At 37.4% G+C, this 16,571-nt stretch overlaps 2 protein-coding genes across 2 annotated transcripts; one reads left to right on the top strand and one right to left on the bottom strand.

Annotated features, from left to right (window-relative positions):
- Window positions 1–664: 664 nt before the first annotated feature.
- On the bottom strand, window positions 665–4,328 carry bhlhe41 (basic helix-loop-helix family, member e41). The gene is made up of 5 exons (XM_051134482.1): window positions 4,088–4,328; window positions 3,907–3,970; window positions 3,660–3,767; window positions 3,438–3,549; window positions 665–2,970 (listed from the first exon to the last, which is right to left on the bottom strand). Exons 1-5 carry the CDS (start codon window positions 4,147–4,149, stop codon window positions 2,042–2,044), a joined length of 1,275 nt encoding a protein of 424 aa, XP_050990439.1. The 5' UTR covers window positions 4,150–4,328; the 3' UTR covers window positions 665–2,041.
- A 2,643-nt stretch (window positions 4,329–6,971) lies between these two features.
- Window positions 6,972–16,298, top strand: sspn (sarcospan (Kras oncogene-associated gene)). The gene is made up of 3 exons (XM_051134487.1): window positions 6,972–7,691; window positions 11,779–11,865; window positions 14,337–16,298. The coding sequence occupies exons 1-3, from the start codon at window positions 7,437–7,439 to the stop codon at window positions 14,694–14,696; spliced, it is 702 nt and encodes a 233-aa protein (XP_050990444.1). The 5' UTR covers window positions 6,972–7,436; the 3' UTR covers window positions 14,697–16,298.
- Window positions 16,299–16,571: the final 273 nt, after the last annotated feature.

Below are 16,571 nucleotides of genomic sequence, written 5' to 3'. Positions count from 1 at the left end.
CATTTTGATTAATGAGAGTAAATAATAAATGGCCTCAGTTTAGTTCATCACAGGATACTTTTTATTGATCTAGGGAGTTCTGGTCAACTCCCTAGAAGTAACTGAATTTTATTGTTATTTTATTTTTAGTTCCCTTTGTCAGTGTTAATTATGCATAAAACCTGTTTGCATGTAGCTAGCAGATCTCTTGGTGTCAGCTGTAGGTGAGTGGGTGTTTCTGGGTGGTTCACATTGAAAATAACACTGTAATGGAGTGTCACATGTGTACTTTGATCTGTAATGAAGTCTGAATGACTCAGTTCGCATACTGTATAATGTGCATTTCGGGGCCCGAAATGAACGAGAGGGGTGATAGCGTTTTGTTCACATGAGCTTATGTTTATTTGACAACTGAGCTGCATAATTTCAAACAGCAAATGTGTAAAGCATTAAGGAAATGTGCAGCGGTCGCTCAGTTTATCCTTTAAAAAAATCCATAGATTTCTTCTACAACATGAACATTAAACATACAGCATATTATTCACAAACTATATACATCCACATGCCACTGTTTAGGCAAATGACAGTTGAGGCAAAGACACTATAGGGCCTATGAAATGTGTTACAATGCAGAAATGGTAGTTTCTTTGCATTCACGAAAAAAAACACATTCGGTTAAACTTCCTGATTCTTTTCAATCCGAAATGTCCGTTTACACGTTTATTCATGTCGTTTTACAGTGCTCCACAACATTTGTACAATACACAGCTTGACCCAAACGCTTCGCGAGGTCATGGTGACAAGGTTTCAAAAAAGGCAAAACACATTTGATATAATCACATCTCTTTCAACAGCTGTTTGAGCCAGCTCACATGTTTGAATATGCCAGCTCAAGAGTATTATGATGTCATACATTAATAGATACATATATCCCAACACTTGCCTTATATTTAAGAATTTCCTTAAGAAAAACATCATAGTTTTGAGTTCAAAGGGCATTGGCTTAAAAACGAAGAGTGAGGATTGTTATAGGAAACTGAGAAGGCAAGAAAAAGTGCACTTTACCTCTGGATTAAATATCTACTTTTATCAGAATATATACAGTACAAACTTTTAGATCTACCAAAAGAACACAGATTACATTCAATATCAAAGTTCCATAAGGTGCTATTATACCTTGTACATTTTTGCTAGAGGTGACACAGGACAATGATCTCAGATTGTTGGCGAAGCACTCTCAGTGATGATTGACAGGTGATTGGTCCTGCCATTCTCATCTGGAGTGTTGACAAGAGACTAATTGTTCGGGAAAGGGAGAGAGAGAGACGGGGACTGCTGTAACATTACATCAGAGGGTGTCGCTTACACCGTTCGTCCAATTGGAATCGCTCGAAACGTTACGTGGCCACCCCTACCAGAGGAGCACCTCTTAGAAATGAGTCCTGGCCCAAACACTACGGTACAGTGAGGTATGTAGGTAACTCTTTCAAGAACTTTGAAAAGAGCAAAATATAACCGAAATCCAGTCGTACTAGAATAGAAAGTTATATATCTGACAAATACTGCAGCAGTCACACCAGCCTGCTTGAGGTCAATATCAAACATTACATCCAAGAGTCCAATATGTGACTTCCAAATCTTTGAAAGGAACGTTCCGCTAGGATAAGCGCCGTTCTTTAGCTTAAAGAAGATTAATAAGTACTGCGCTAAGCTGAGTTTCTTCATAAAAATAAAGACAACTACTGAAAAAAAAAAGATTTCACACACTTTCAGTCAATACTAACACGCCATTGGATGGCGAGACATAATTGGGTTTTCATTCAAATATCTCAAGGAATCAGTGCAAAAGGCACTGGCTGTTACATTGTCCCCCATTCTCCCCTAAAAAAAATGATAAACCAATTTGTTTTGAAATTTTGAGTTCTCATAATAATAATAATGCTAAAAAAAAAAAAAAAAATAGAAACACTATAATACTCAATGACAATTAAATTAAGATAAACAGATAAATAGCAATTTATACAAGCAAACTAGTGTGCACTCAAAGGTCAAAAGATCAGCTTTATGTACCATCATTTTCATTTCTTTGGGGCTGATGAATGGCTTCATTCTCTGAGCCATGATGATCACCAGATACAGGAGAGGCCAGGTCGGCCTCGTTGGACAGGTCACCGTCTGGAGACAGTGGCTCGTCGTCTTTTAAGGATGCTGCATTAAATCCAGAGGTTTTATCAGTGGGTGTGTTGGGGAAAGCAATGGCGGCGGCCGCCGCAGCTGCGGCGGAGGCGTGTGTGGGAATCCCGGGGTAAAGCCACGGGAACGGGGTGGTTAGTGCCGCCGCCGCTGCTGCCGGATACACCAACTTCTCCAAGTGACTTTTATCAAACAAAGGCATGTACGATGCAGCTGCAGATGGGTTTATAAAGTAAAATGGCATGCAAAAGGGAGTCTGTTGTCCACCAACGCCCGCCATTCCCATCAAAGAGTTCATTAACGCCACATCCGGCCGGGTACTGCCAGAATCTGATGCACTGTTCGCAGACCAGTTCATTTTGGCTTTTTTGGTCACGCGTTCATCTCCGAATTCCTGCTTGATCTTAACTCCCTTGGCCATGTCGCATCCCTTCTCGCATTTGCCCTCGCCTTTCTCCGCCTCTCCTCCGTATCCGCTGTCGGTGTCTGTGTCGTTCTCGTTAAGCTCGAGGTTCTGAGTCCTCTGGATGACGGGGACGCAGTTGGCTTGAGTATCTCTCTGCGCGTCCCGCTCTGGAGCGTCGTCACCTGGCAACGGCCGCTGCAGGATCCCTGCGGCCGGCTGGAACTGCGCGGAAACTTTGTGCAAGTGGTTGATGAGTCGCGTGCACATCTGCTCGCGCGCCGTCCAGTTCTCCACCTTGTTCAGATACTGCAGGACTTCTTTGGCACATGCTTGAAAGCCTGAGTGGAACGCGTCTAAGTCAGCCTGGAGGGAGGACTTCAACGATCGCTCCCCTGTCATAAAAGAAAGACAAAATGTCATAAAAATCTGAAAAATGACAGACAGATAGACATAGATACCTAATATAGATGGATGTTAAAAATAAATATACATACTGATATATACACTGTAGATTTCTATACACAGATATAAATATATATATATAAATAATAAATAAAAGACAGATGTTAAAAAATAAATACATACTGCATATTTACATGGCTATACAGGCTGTATAAAAATATATAGAGAAAACAAAACCAAGATAGATAGAAATACATGCAACAAAAATGCTCTATAAAACCATTTAAGTTAGATAAGATAAGCATAACTGACATAAAAAGGATATACATAATTATGGGTTCACATATGCAGCTATTTGAAGTACAGTACTTTAAGCACCGTTTATCTACTGTTTTACTTCATGTGGCATTGATGTTTCTCTGATTGCATTGTGTGGGTTGCACATTATGTAATTTACCGTTTTGCAAAGCGATGATCTTCTGGTGCTGTTGCTCTGTGACAGCTGTCAACGCGTTCAAATGCTTCAGCGTCAACTCGAGCACTACTGCTTTCTCCAAGTGACCCAGAGTCTGTAAGACAATATGAACATTTATCGGATTTCCCTACTTTTACGCGGGTGAGATAAAATGACAAAACACATTTTGACAAGACCAAACAAAAATCAGTTGTCTTAAGTTACCGTAAGTTTCAGATGTTCCGGTAATAAATCTTTCAGCTGCCCGATACATTCATTTATTCGGTCCCTCCTCTTTTTCTCGATCAGTCTGTGTGGTAACTTATACGCGTCCTGCGAAAAACAAGTATTAGCCAGTGCAAAAAGTTCTTAAAGTAAGAATTATCACTCGGGCTTTTAATAACAAGCGACACAAGAGTGTTACGTGAACTTGACGGACATCACGTTTTCATCACGGGTCCGGTTTGCTTACCTTTCCTTCCTCTCTCTTCACCCCTCTTTTGGATTTGCACATGTAGAGAGACGAATATTCAACCCTATAAAAAGAAAATCCCTATGTTTTAATTTTCGACAGCAACCTCGCACATTAAAAAAAACGCAACATTAGTTGCGTCAATTTAAAAAAAAAAAAATAACAAATATATAAAAATTACCCCAAGAAATCCGCGTGATCCAGGAACTGTCTGCCCTGCATTCTCGGTATTCTTTCATCCATAACTTTGTCCCACTTTCTTCTTTGACAATCGGGTTTCGTTAATCCAGTATGAGCGGAGCGGCAGTGCGTTGTGTCCGGTATCGCGCAGCAGCACCTCTGAATGATGATGTGTGTGCGCGCTCGCCTGAGCTGCCACTTTGCCCAGCACTCTCGCGCACTCACTCTGCGCGTGGCCACTACCGCGCACGCGCGCCTTCGCCAGGAACCGCGCGCTGACTCACGTGTAAACTGCACCAGCTCGAGAGTCTGGGAATTAAATGAGCTTGAAAGTTGTCAGTTCACTGCTGAAGAGACGCTGAAAAACAAAACCACAGCACGCCGCTGAAACGCATTCAAGCAGTTGTATTTGAGATCTCAAGGATAATATGTACACATTTAAATGTGAAATACCAGGATAAGTATAAAAATACTTATTTATTGCTTTTATATAAAACCAGTTAGAATTATTATAGTCTAAAAAAAGGAAAAAAAAAAAAAAAACTTTTTCCTATATAAAAAAAACCCATTATTTTGTGTTTTATTTTCTTTCTAATTTAGACACATTTACAGATGCATTTGTGACCCCGGACCACAAAACCAGTCTTAAGTATACCGGGTATATTTGTAGCAATAGCCAACAATACATTGTATGGGTCAAAATGATCAACTTTTATGCCAAAAATCATTAGGATATTAAGTAAAGATAATGCTCCAGAAAGATATTTTGTAAATTTCATACCGTTTATGTGACCCTGGATCACAAAACCAGTCGTAAGGGTCAATTTGAAATTGAGATTTATTTATCATCTGAAAGCTGAATAAATAATCTTTCCATTGACGGATGGTTTGTTATCATAGTTATCATACTTGGGTGCAAAAAAAAATCTAAATATTGAGAATATTGCCTTTACAGTTGTCCAAATGAAGTTCTTAGCTATGCATATTACTAATCAAAAATTAAGTTTTGATATATTTACAGTAGGAGATTTACATAATATCTTTATGGAACATGATCTTTACTTAATATCCTATTACGTTTTGGCATAAAAGAAAAATCGATCATTTTGATCCTTACAATGTATGGTTGGCTTTTGCTACAAATATACCTATGATTAGTAATATGCATTGCTAAGAACTTCATTTAGATAACTTTAAAGGCAATTTTCTCAATTTTTTTATTTTTTTTTAGCACCCTCAGATTCCAGATTTTCAAATAGTTGTATCTTGGCCAGCTTTCAGGTGATGTAAATCTCAAATTTAAAAAAATTAACCCTTATGACTGGTTCTGTGGTCCAGGATCACATTTATAAACCTGGCTAAATGCATTTTCAAAATCATGCTTTCATATACCAATCATTACATTTACCAAATATAATTATTACAGTTTGTCTTGGCTGCTAATTTAACTCTTTGGAGAAAACATAATTATGCTTGCCAAAATTATTAATATTATAAACAATAATAATTATTATTATTAGTTGCAATCATATTTTTAATTAATCTCCAAATATTTGATTATACCTGCAAAATGTTCACACCTCCTCAATATATTTTTAAATAAATATTTTTAAATATTTGCAAATAGATTGCACGCTACATTCAAAAAAATTAACAAAAAATAAAAAGAATCCAGCGCTGGGGAAAATATGTCCCACAGCAGTTGGGTTAAATGCTTATTTAACTCAATTACTGCTTAAAAATTACTGCATTTCTTGCTTAAAATGAACCCAAAATAGGTTGGAAATGAACATTTATTAATGTTTAATAAATGAACATTCATTAATAAGTTGAATAAATAACAATTAAACAGTACACTTTCTAAAAACTGCTTATTAATAAATGTTCACCTTTTGATTTTTGCTGATGTGTCTGGTAATTATGCATATGATTTTTTTTACAACCTATTCTGGGTTCATTTTAACCCAGCCATATAGTAATTTTAAACAACAGTTGAGGTAAATAAAACTACCCAGAAGGCTTGGTCAAACATTTAACCTTAACCGCTGGGTTGTATTTAACCCAGCAGTTTTTAGAGTGTATATTTTAACTGAAATTAACTATAAATTTTTTTCATATCAACAAAATGCAAAAATTAGTAATTTATCATCATTATTTGCAGTTTTATCCACTTTTTTCTTCAACGCGGAAGTAAGCCTATGGGTGAAACGTTCAGTTCATTAGCCACTATAGGGAAATAATGAGAAGAATAACAACGTGCAGTAAATAATAAACCTGCTTGTACTACAAACCAGTGGGCTCATAATCAAAATAATACATTAAAATAGCATGGCAAAACACACCAGTTTGCAATATCAAGAAGCAAAACGAGATGTTTTGCACAGCTAAAAATAGCTGGACGTGGATGAGACCGGAAGCCAGACCCATTAACATTTACAAAAAGGTGGATAATGTGAACTTTTCTGAAGTTCTGTGCAGCATGTTTAGTTTGAACTAACATCTAGATCTACTGAGATTGCTTCGCCTATACATGCCATCTGAAACGAGGTGTGACATAACACAACAGCACATAGAATAAGCTCTCGATATAGTCTGGCTGAAAATAGACCACATTCTGTCAACATCCAACCTTTCATAAGACTTGAACCCATGAGTTTTCTAGCATAAAATGAATCAAGTTTTACAAAAGGTCTAGGTGAATACAGACATATTCATTATGAGAAACACACCCTGCATGTAGTTAATGACTCTCCGTAATTACCACAAAGTGAAATGAACACGTAGCATATCTGCACTCTCTCATAATATTCATAAGAGATTAACTGTAACCCGCTCACATGCCTGCGGGTCACGTAACTTCATCAAAATCATGTGACTGACTCCAGGCTGTTATGAATAGATTACACAGTGTGTTGCAGGAGGCTGGCAGGACTCGAGTGCTCGCCCACATGTTTGCCAGAGACAAGAATCATTTCTGCTCCGTAAGATCCCTGTTTCCTGTTTAGTTTCAGGGAGACTGGTAGCTGTCGTGTGTTGGAGTCCCCCTTTATGTCTTCCCTCTCCTTTTCAACCCTCCCTCCTTTCCGTCTCCTCTTCTGTGCTCTATATGTGGCTCTTGTGGAATCTGCTCCAAATGTTTTCCATATTAGTTCAGAGTCCTTTCTGATTCTGAATAGCAGGGATCGCGTAGGGAGAGAAGCCTCCAGTGAGGAGGGAGGGGAAGGGCAGGGCAGGGCGAGGGAACAGTCCAGAGAAAGAAAAGGAAGGACAAACACATAGAGGGCGAGCGCAAGAACGTCCAGTCGGCCTCAAAGGAAGATTAAGAATCTCAGCACGAGACAGGAGGAATTATGGGGTCGGGGACGAGTCCGATGGGGTCGGCTGGAGGAGGCAACGCAGCCGCTAGCAAGGAGAAGAAGGGACAAGCAGAAACTGGAGGCCCAGTGCTGGAGGAAGCCCAAAAGTGTTGTGGCTGCCGCTTTCCTTTGCTGGTCGCTCTGTTGCAGCTTCTGCTGGGCATCGCAGTAGCTGCTGTGGCCTTCCTAATGGTTACCATTAGCTCCTCTCTGCTGGCCAGGGAGACACCCCATTGGGCCGGCATCATTGTAAGCTTCCTTTTGCTCTTCATCAACCTCTCCCTCAACTCCCAGCATGTTTACTCTTTCGGGGCCATGCATGAGGCCGTCTCATATCGGATCCACTGGCCACACTGCCATACTGTACATAAGCATACATAAACAATGTTACAGAGAGCATGTGTGCATGCAACAATAACATATTAGTGAATGCAAGCTGTTAGGAGAATCACACAACGGATTCTGTTTGTTCAGCAGTGATTTACAAAGTATTTGTGGCTATACTTCTTGCCTTTGCTCAGAGAAGTATCCATTCGCAGAAGCCTATCCACATTATTTTTCCCCTAAGAACGGACGCAGCCATTCATAAATGTTATGTGCGAAGCTTCCGGTCTCATCGGCATCCAGCCTTTTTTTTAGCTGTAACGTTACAAAACAACTCGTTTTGCTGCCCGATATTGTTGTGTCATAACATATTATTTTAAGTATGAACACACTGGCATGTAGTGCAAACAGTTTTACCGTTTACTGCACGTTGTTATTATTCTTCCCTACAGCGGCTAACCGCTAATGAACCGCCCATAGGCTTATTTCCGCGTTGGAGGATTACGAAGAATAGGTTTAAAGTTTAAAAACATCACTGACTCCTTAGATAGATAGAAATACTATCAAAAAATGCTACAGCTTTGAGAATCACAGATCAAAGTTTACCTTTATAAACCATTTCGCTACATGTAAACATACAGGTCCCGATACACTTCCTGTTTCTTTTTTTTTTTACTTTACACAAACATCACAAAAAAATACAACCAACATAACATATGACTGAATGAAAATGTTACATTAGCACCTTTAAGATGTATGTGTATATGTGCAATAAAAAAATAATAATAAAAAACAAAAAAAACAGGAAGCGCTTCTGGACCAGTGTTGTTTACATCTAGCGAAATGGTCTATAAATAGAAAAGGTATCTTCAAACGATTCAAAGCAATCCCCCTGTGCAGACATGCATGTCCAGTCACGCAGGCCGTACGACAACACAACACGGGCTGAAACATACAGGATGATAACACTGAATGTATTTTTTCCCCTAGAAAGTACATTGATTACCCTACGTTAATCCTTTAACTAATTTGGTTTTCACAGCCAAAAATATCCTGCCTTTAAAAAATTGCTTGTAAATCTCCCATTATGCTTATTTCCACCAAATCATGGATTCAGTAATTTTGTCATAATTTTGTCAAAAACTGAGGTGGATACACTACCAGTCAAAAGTATTTGAACAGTAAGATTTTCATGTTTTTTTAAAGAAGCAAACACAGTACAATTTTCTATTTAAATATATTTTATATTGTAATTTATTCCTGTGATCTAAAAGCTGCATTTTTAGCATCATTACTTCAGTCACATGATCATGAGCAGTTTTTTCAGATGATGAATAGAAAATTTAGAAGAACAACATTTATCTGAAATAAAACTTTTTTGTAACATTATAAATGTCTTTATCATCACTTTTGATCAATTTAAAGCATCCTTGCTAAATAAAAGTTATTTCTATACCCTCCCCCCTCTCCTCCCGTATTCAACTGTTAAATACTGATAATATTGAACAGCAAATCAGCATATTAGAATGATTTACGAAGGATCATGTGACACTGAAGAGTGGAGTAATGATGAAAATTGAGCTTTGATCACAGGAATAAATTACATTTTAAAATATATTCAAATAGAAAACAGTTTTTTTACCATTTTAAATAGTAAAAATATTTACTGCTCAATTTATTATTGTTGAAAACGGCTGAGTAGAATTTTTTCAGGACATTCAGAAGAACAGCATTTATCTGAAATAGAAATCTTTTGTAACATTATAAATGTCTTTATCACCACTTTTGATCAATTTAAAGCATTCTTGCTAAATGAAAGTATACATTTCTGTAATTTCTTTCCCAAAATAAAAGAAAAGATTATACTGACTCCAAGCTTTTGAATAGTATAGTGTATAATGTTACAAAAGCTTTTTATTTCAGATTCACAAGTTCGCCTGCCCATCCTATCCTGATGAGCAATGGTAAACAAACTTGGCTTGCTCTCCTTAATGGAGGCTCGAGTGCTGAGTTCAACCCCCCATTGCGATATTACCTAGAGGGATAACAACAAAAATAGAGGAGGAGAAGGGGAGGTGGAGGGATGCCGGAAGAACTCTGACGCTGGGACGGTGCAGTGAGAACTGCTTATATAGGCTCGTAATGATGATTGACAGGACTGAATGATTAGGCTCCTCCCGAACCTACTTTGGAACTTCAGTAAATGCTGATCTTTGGATCTTTCTATTCATAAAAGAATCCTGAAGTAATGTACTCAACTAAAAAAATGTTTCTTAAACAGCAAATCAGCTTATTAGAATGATTTCTGAACGGTCATGTGACACTGACAACTGGAGTAATGATGCTAAAAATTCAGCTTTGAAATCACAGGAAAAAATTACGTTTTAAAATATATTCACATAGAAAGCAGTTATTTTAAATAGTAAAAATCCTATATAAAAATACTGCTTTTGCTGTACTTTGGATCAAATAAATGCAGACTTGGTGAGCAGAAGAGACTTCTTTTTAAAAAAAAAACAAAAAAAAAACATTAAAAATCTTGAAAAAGCTTAATAAAAAGTTAAATTAATTAATGCTTTAGAATTGTTAGTTCAAGGTAACTAATGTAGTTACCTAATGTTGTAAATTGTTACAAAATTCATATGAATTTCTTTACATTTTTATTTTAAATTGCAATTTTGCATCCTGTTTGTTACCATTCAAATTCAGGGATTTACCTGAAATTTAAAACACATTCTCTCTTCAATTATGAATGCCACACAATCCTAGTTATACAACAGTTTTATTGTTTTATTATATAAAACATTAGCTATTGTGGCAATAAAACATAAACTAACGTCTTTATGAGATTGCTGTGTTAAATACACACATTCACACGGAAAAAAAATACACACACAACTCACGGATGCACATACTATAAGTGATAAGGTAGATCAGAGAGCATCTCTGTGTGCTGGTATCTCAAGTTCAGGTCTCACGAGACCTGGAGAAAAAAAAACGCTGAGGTCACCAAGACTTCCCTGCCTCAGAACCTGGGAAAAACAATCAAATTAGATACCGCACGTTAGTCACAAGACTCCAATCACGCTGAGAAAAAGAGCGGGGAAAACAGAGAGAGAGGGAGGGAGAAGAAAAGAGTGAGATAAAAAGCGTGAGAGATAAAGATATCTCGGAGGGTGGGGGGTCAAGCTATTCAATTTGCAACGGCAGTCAATATATTATCAGATGACAACTCAATGCGGAGTTGCACAATGCTGATTACAATAAGGGTTATGGTTGGCTCATAACAAGCCTGGCAGACATGGAGAACTTAGGAGGTCTGCTTCACTGCAAATATGATTACAGCCACCCTGGTATGTGTTCATGACAACAATGGCAACATTTTTCAACAACAGACTGTGAGATGCACATGATCATGTTGATCACTCTCCAAACGGCCTGTTAAAACCTGATTAGCATGTATGATTGGTTTATAAATGGTACTTTTGGGGTCTAAATGACAACAGGTCTATATACTGCTGCAGGGACAATGTATTTTTGTAGGGCTAAACTTTAAAGTTAGCATTTTAGCACTTACATTTCATCATCCTGAAGTTTTTTGAATGTTTTTTTGATTAAATGTCTGAAATAAGGTCTGTGGTTAACACGTTTACAATCACACTCTTCAAAGAATATGTTTTTGAAAATAGTTGTGGAAAGTTTAATGGTTGTGACGTTTAAGCCATGCGACCATGGTGTAGTTCGGTCATACATACATTCGTTTTTTTACTTCTTCCAATTGTATTTAGGCTTCAAAAGTTAATTTGTGAGGGCTGTCATGATGAACGAAATGTCTGAGTATCATAAACTTTTGTCAAAGAGCTTATTTTAAGCAATAATCCAAAAGCCTGTGCACAAATTCTATTGGGTTTTTGTTGAGGGAACCAGGGTGATGGTAATTTTTGGGTTGGCCTACAAAAAAATGTCATCACTGCAGCGCTCTATAAAAATACTCTATGTTGTGTTTTTGCAGATGATTGTGGTGTCTCTTGTGGGATTCATCCTCTTCTGCATCACCAGAGTGCCTGATGAGAGAGCGTCGGCTCAATTTATTGTAAAGGTAAAAATGAACGCAATTTTTTGAAAGTTACAATTGCACCTCATATGTAAATGCTCTTCAAATGGACTTTAAAACACGCAGAAGTGCTTGCTCTGAGATCAGGAGACTTCTATGGTAAAAATATCGTAGGTATCCAGCAACAGGTCTAGAGTTATATAATTCTTAATTTCACTGTATTTTAAAGGAATAATTTGTCCAGAAATTAAATTATTTCATCATATAATGATCATTTACTCACTCTTATGTCATTCCAACCCACTATTACTTTGATTGGAAATGTAGAATGTCCATGCAGCTCTTTCTGCCATTCAGAAAAAGTGAAAAAAATGATTTAAAAGTCTCCAAAACTGCAAAAAAGTGGCATAATTGCATAATCAAAGGAGCCCATTATTACTTGTCACTTTTTATTCCAAATCTGAGTGATGAGCAATGTTCTTTTGAGGCAGATGTTTTCAATGAATCAGTTAAAGTGGTTCGCATAACTCATCTAAATGATTTCTTCTCACAGTCCTGGTGGTTCTCCAGTCAACAACTCACTTATTGAGATATGTCTTAATGGTCTAATTCAACGAGTGGGCTGATAATAAGAGTGAATATGGAATATGATTTATGTTTTGAGAATCGCGGTGCATTCCCTACTGAAATAAACAGCTAAAACCAGCCTAAGCTGATTGGCTGGTTTTAGCTGGTCATCCAGGCTGGTCTTAGCTGGTCAGCAGGCTGGTTTTAGAGGGGTTTTGGCCACTTCCTTAGCTGGTCAGCCTGGGAGACCAGCTGGAGCAACCAGCAAAAACCAGCTACTTCCAGCTTAAACCAGCTAAGACCAGCCAACCAGCCTGTTGGAGTTCTGGCCACTTCCTTAGCTGGTCAGGCTGGTAGACCAGCTGGAACAACCAGGTAAAACCAACTTGACTAGCCTAGCCAGACTAGGAGACCAGCTAAAACCAGCTACTTCCATCTTAAACCAGCAAAGACCAGCCAACCAGCTTAGGCTGCATTTAGCTGTTTTTTTTTCCAGCAGGGTGTGTTCGAAACTGCATATTCTCTGAGTAGGTATACTTCCTTTGGAAGTAGTTACTTCGTGACCATTAAAAAAATATAATTATATAGTATAATATAGCTTAATATAGTATGAATGTTAATCAGGACATACTACATTTGTCAGTTTGTCAGTTTGGGATTTTAATGCCATTCACAAAAACTCTCTTTTTGCCTCATGGGACAGTAAAGTGTCCATCTGATGCACACTTCAAAATCTCACTATTGTCTACTATCTTATACTGCTCTTTTCACATACTGTTTTTCACCTACTATTCACCTTATTTTTGACATAAGAGCGGGTGGGTCCATTTGTAAATTGTATGGGTCTGGCTTTCAGTCTCAATCACATCCAGGTATTTTTAGCTGTACAAAACTGCTAGTTTTGCTGCTTGTTATTGCAAACTGGTTTATCTTACCATATTATTTTAATGTATAGTCTTAAATATGAACACACTGGTTTGTAGCGCAAAACAGTTTTACCATTTACTGCACGTTATTACTCTTCTCATTATTTTCCTATAGAGTGTTTTCACAATGCGTCATCAATCGGCTATATTGGCGGCACTGAACGTAAACAATGCCACTGAACCTAACTCCACTTTTGGAGTACTATAGACTGTCAAAAGCTATAAAAAAAAAAAAAAAAAAAAAAAAGAAGAATGCAGAAAAACTGTCTGAGGAACAAAAAGGTGTTGGCCAAACCGAACTAGGAATTCCAGGGCAAGAATCTTGACAACATTCATGTTTGTTCTAATCATTTCTGGTCAGGTACGTGAAATTAGGCTAATATCTTAATTAATACTGCTCGTATGTATCTTTACCTCCTATTAACTAGTTTGTCAAAATATTGCGCCCTTTCCTGCTTACTAAGTCCTTCTCTATATGATTTAGCAGCTTTCACATGTTTTTTTCCATGGTCTACACAGCATAAATTAGCAAACAATGTATTCAGTAGTACATTAAATGTGCAATCCATGCTGTTGTTTACATTTGAGTATCTCCAATATGGCCATGCATCCAGGTAACCGACCAAACCCTCTATAGCAGCTAATGAACTGGAAGTCTCGTACATAGGTTTATTTTCGTGTTGAAGAATAAGGTGGATATAGCAGTAGCTTTACATTTAAAACCACTGTTTGTATGATAAACATTATGGCTATAACTTCATTTGTGTTTTACAAAAGACAGTAATACTAGGTCTGTATGGTGCGAGCGTGCTAATAACAGGTGAACTGTGTCTTTAATTAGGCATATTTTTAATATTTAATGGACCATTGACGTTGGCAGTAACATTCCTGAGTCATCAAGTCAGAACATTGAGCTGGTTTTAAATGAACAGGAATAGGCATTTTAGTCTATTTAAATCTGATTTCCAGCACCTTGCCTTAATCATCACAAATGACTGTAACCGCTTTCTCACTTATGCCCAGCTCCTGTACTTCTTCCTATGCACAATGGGGCTGGTCATCTCTGCAGTGGTCATCGCCTTCCAGTGCTACCATTACACCCTGACCAACAGCTACAGCTGCGAGGAAATGGGGGAGTATTGTTCGTGCACCCTGGACCCTGAGGATCCCATCGCCCGCACTTTCACCTACAGTGGCGTGACAGACTGCAGTGCCATCGTAAGCACTCTACCCATGTATTACCTTCTGCAAATGGTGCTGAACCTGGCTCAGGCTATCGTCTGCCTGGTGGGGGCCTTCCTCCTATGGAAGCACAGGTACCAGGTGTTTTTCGCCGGGCTACAGACGGGATCTCCTTCTGCCCAGAATTGGCAGAAAGTTTAGGGCACTGAGAGGTTTCTCTGCAGAAGTAAACATGTAGAGCGTGGGAGTGCTTGTGCCTTTAGGGAAGAAACTGTTTATTGCAATATCTGCCCCGCTGGGAGTTTTATGGCATGTGACCTTTTATCAAAGCAGTTAAATGAGTCTGTGTTTGTATTGCCATATTATAATATTTTGGAAAGTTTTATGCAATTTTTAGAGTTGTTGTATTTTTCTACATTGGCTGTTTGAAAATTTCCACTTGTCCAGGTTAACTGTTTATTTTTACCACTGCCAAGGAGAGTATTTTTATCTATGAAACCAGTAAGTGACGCAAACAAGACCTGATGTTTTAGGAAAATGAGTGACACAATCTGTTGTTGTGGTTGTTACTGCTGTGGTAATGACATGCATAAAAATTCCCAGTATTAAATTTTGCTTAAACCCCAAAACAACTTAAAATGCAATTATTCACACATTGTTCTTTACTTTTAACACTGTTTTTCTAACTTCAGGTGCAAAATTCCAGGTTATTTAATTCCCGTTGTAATTATTAAAAGTATTTTAATATTATGCAAAACAATGTATTAAATTATATTTTATATTTGCAATATAAATTTGTTTTTTTGTTTGTTTTTTTCTTTTCTTTTTTTTTTTTTTTTTTGCATAATAAAAATTTGTGCAAATACAAAATATAATTTAATACATTGTTTCGCATAATTAAAAAAAAAAAAAAAAACCTGGACCAGTCATAAGAATCAATGTTTTGAAAAAATTTGCTTTCCATTGATGCCAAAATGCAACTATTGGAAAATCTGGAATCTGAGGGTGCAAAAAAAATACATAAATAAAAAAAAATACTGAGAAAATTGCCTTTAAAGTTGCCCAAATTAAGTTCTTAGCAATGCATATTACTAATGAAAAATTAGGTTTTGATATATCTACGGTACAAAATTTATAAAATATCTTCATGGAACATGTTCTTTACTTAATATCCTAATAATTTTTAGCATAAAAGAAAAATCCCCAAACAATGTATTTTTGGCTATTGCTACAAATATACCCGTGCTACTTAAGACTGGTTTTGTTGTCCACACACATATATATAGTCTATTAATAAGCCATATTACACACTTATGAGACTACACACGAGAATACACAGGAGCAGCACTTAGATGAAACGTGATTTCTAAAATATAACATATCAAACAATTAAATACAGTGCTGTTTTACCTGAATCACTGTCTAGAGCACTTAAAAACAAAAGCACTGTGTACACAGCAGTCAGAAATAATAGGTGTGTCCAGTGATGATGCTGGACGGGTTTATAGACTGAAGTCACAGTTCATGCAGCCAGTGAACAGCAGTCAGTCAGTCAGTCAGTCAGGGATTGGGGGGGGTTCAAAGGGGTACTTTGACAAACAGCATGTCACTGCCTCCGGATTCATGCACTGGAAAGGCAAACGGTCTTTAACCTTTTTTAAATTTTACATAGATTTCTTGCATATTTTAAATTTGTGGCAAGGTGAAAACTGAGCGAATGTAAAGCCTGACAATCAAACCAAAAAGCTCTGCTTGTCATCATTAAGTCCTCGTCAATGAAGCTTGTAACCCAAATTAAAACAACTGAGTGATTTGAACACTGCCAACAGGAAGAGAGCTGTCTGAGGTGTTAAAAGAGTCTGTTGCTTTAAAGAGACCTTCGGTCTTGTGTTTGGAAGAGATGCAACATGATGCTTCATCACAGAGAGAAAAAAAAAACACTCATAAATGTAAGCTTTGTATGACTCATCTTTCCTTTGAGCTGATTTCTAATAAAAGGCATTTACATAACCCTCTCTCCTTCATCATTCAATTGCATGTCCTTTAAAAATTATTAACTGAATTTCATACTTATGT

This window comes from Labeo rohita, chromosome 18 (assembly GCF_022985175.1).
Source record: "Labeo rohita strain BAU-BD-2019 chromosome 18, IGBB_LRoh.1.0, whole genome shotgun sequence".
In the NCBI taxonomy this organism is placed as follows: Eukaryota; Metazoa; Chordata; class Actinopteri; order Cypriniformes; family Cyprinidae; genus Labeo; species Labeo rohita.
The sequence above is the reverse complement of the archived record's forward strand: the minus strand, read 5'-3'. Positions and strand labels throughout refer to the sequence as shown.

Bases quoted from the DNA above. Each gene is read 5' to 3' on its own strand.
- bhlhe41 (XM_051134482.1), bottom strand. From the start codon at position 4,149: ATGGATGAAAGAATACCGAGAATGCAGGGCAGACAGTTCCTGGATCAC. The intron at 3,971-4,087 runs GTAATTTTTATA...TTCTTTTTATAG, and splicing joins GATCACGCGGATTTCTTGGG to GGTTGAATATTCGTCTCTCT. The intron at 2,971-3,437 runs GTAAATTACATA...CTTTTATGACAG, and splicing joins GATCATCGCTTTGCAAAACG to GGGAGCGATCGTTGAAGTCC.
- sspn (XM_051134487.1), top strand. From the start codon at position 7,437: ATGGGGTCGGGGACGAGTCCGATGGGGTCGGCTGGAGGAGGCAACGCA. The intron at 7,692-11,778 runs GTAAGCTTCCTT...GTGTTTTTGCAG, and splicing joins CCCATTGGGCCGGCATCATT to ATGATTGTGGTGTCTCTTGT. The intron at 11,866-14,336 runs GTAAAAATGAAC...ACTTATGCCCAG, and splicing joins CGGCTCAATTTATTGTAAAG to CTCCTGTACTTCTTCCTATG.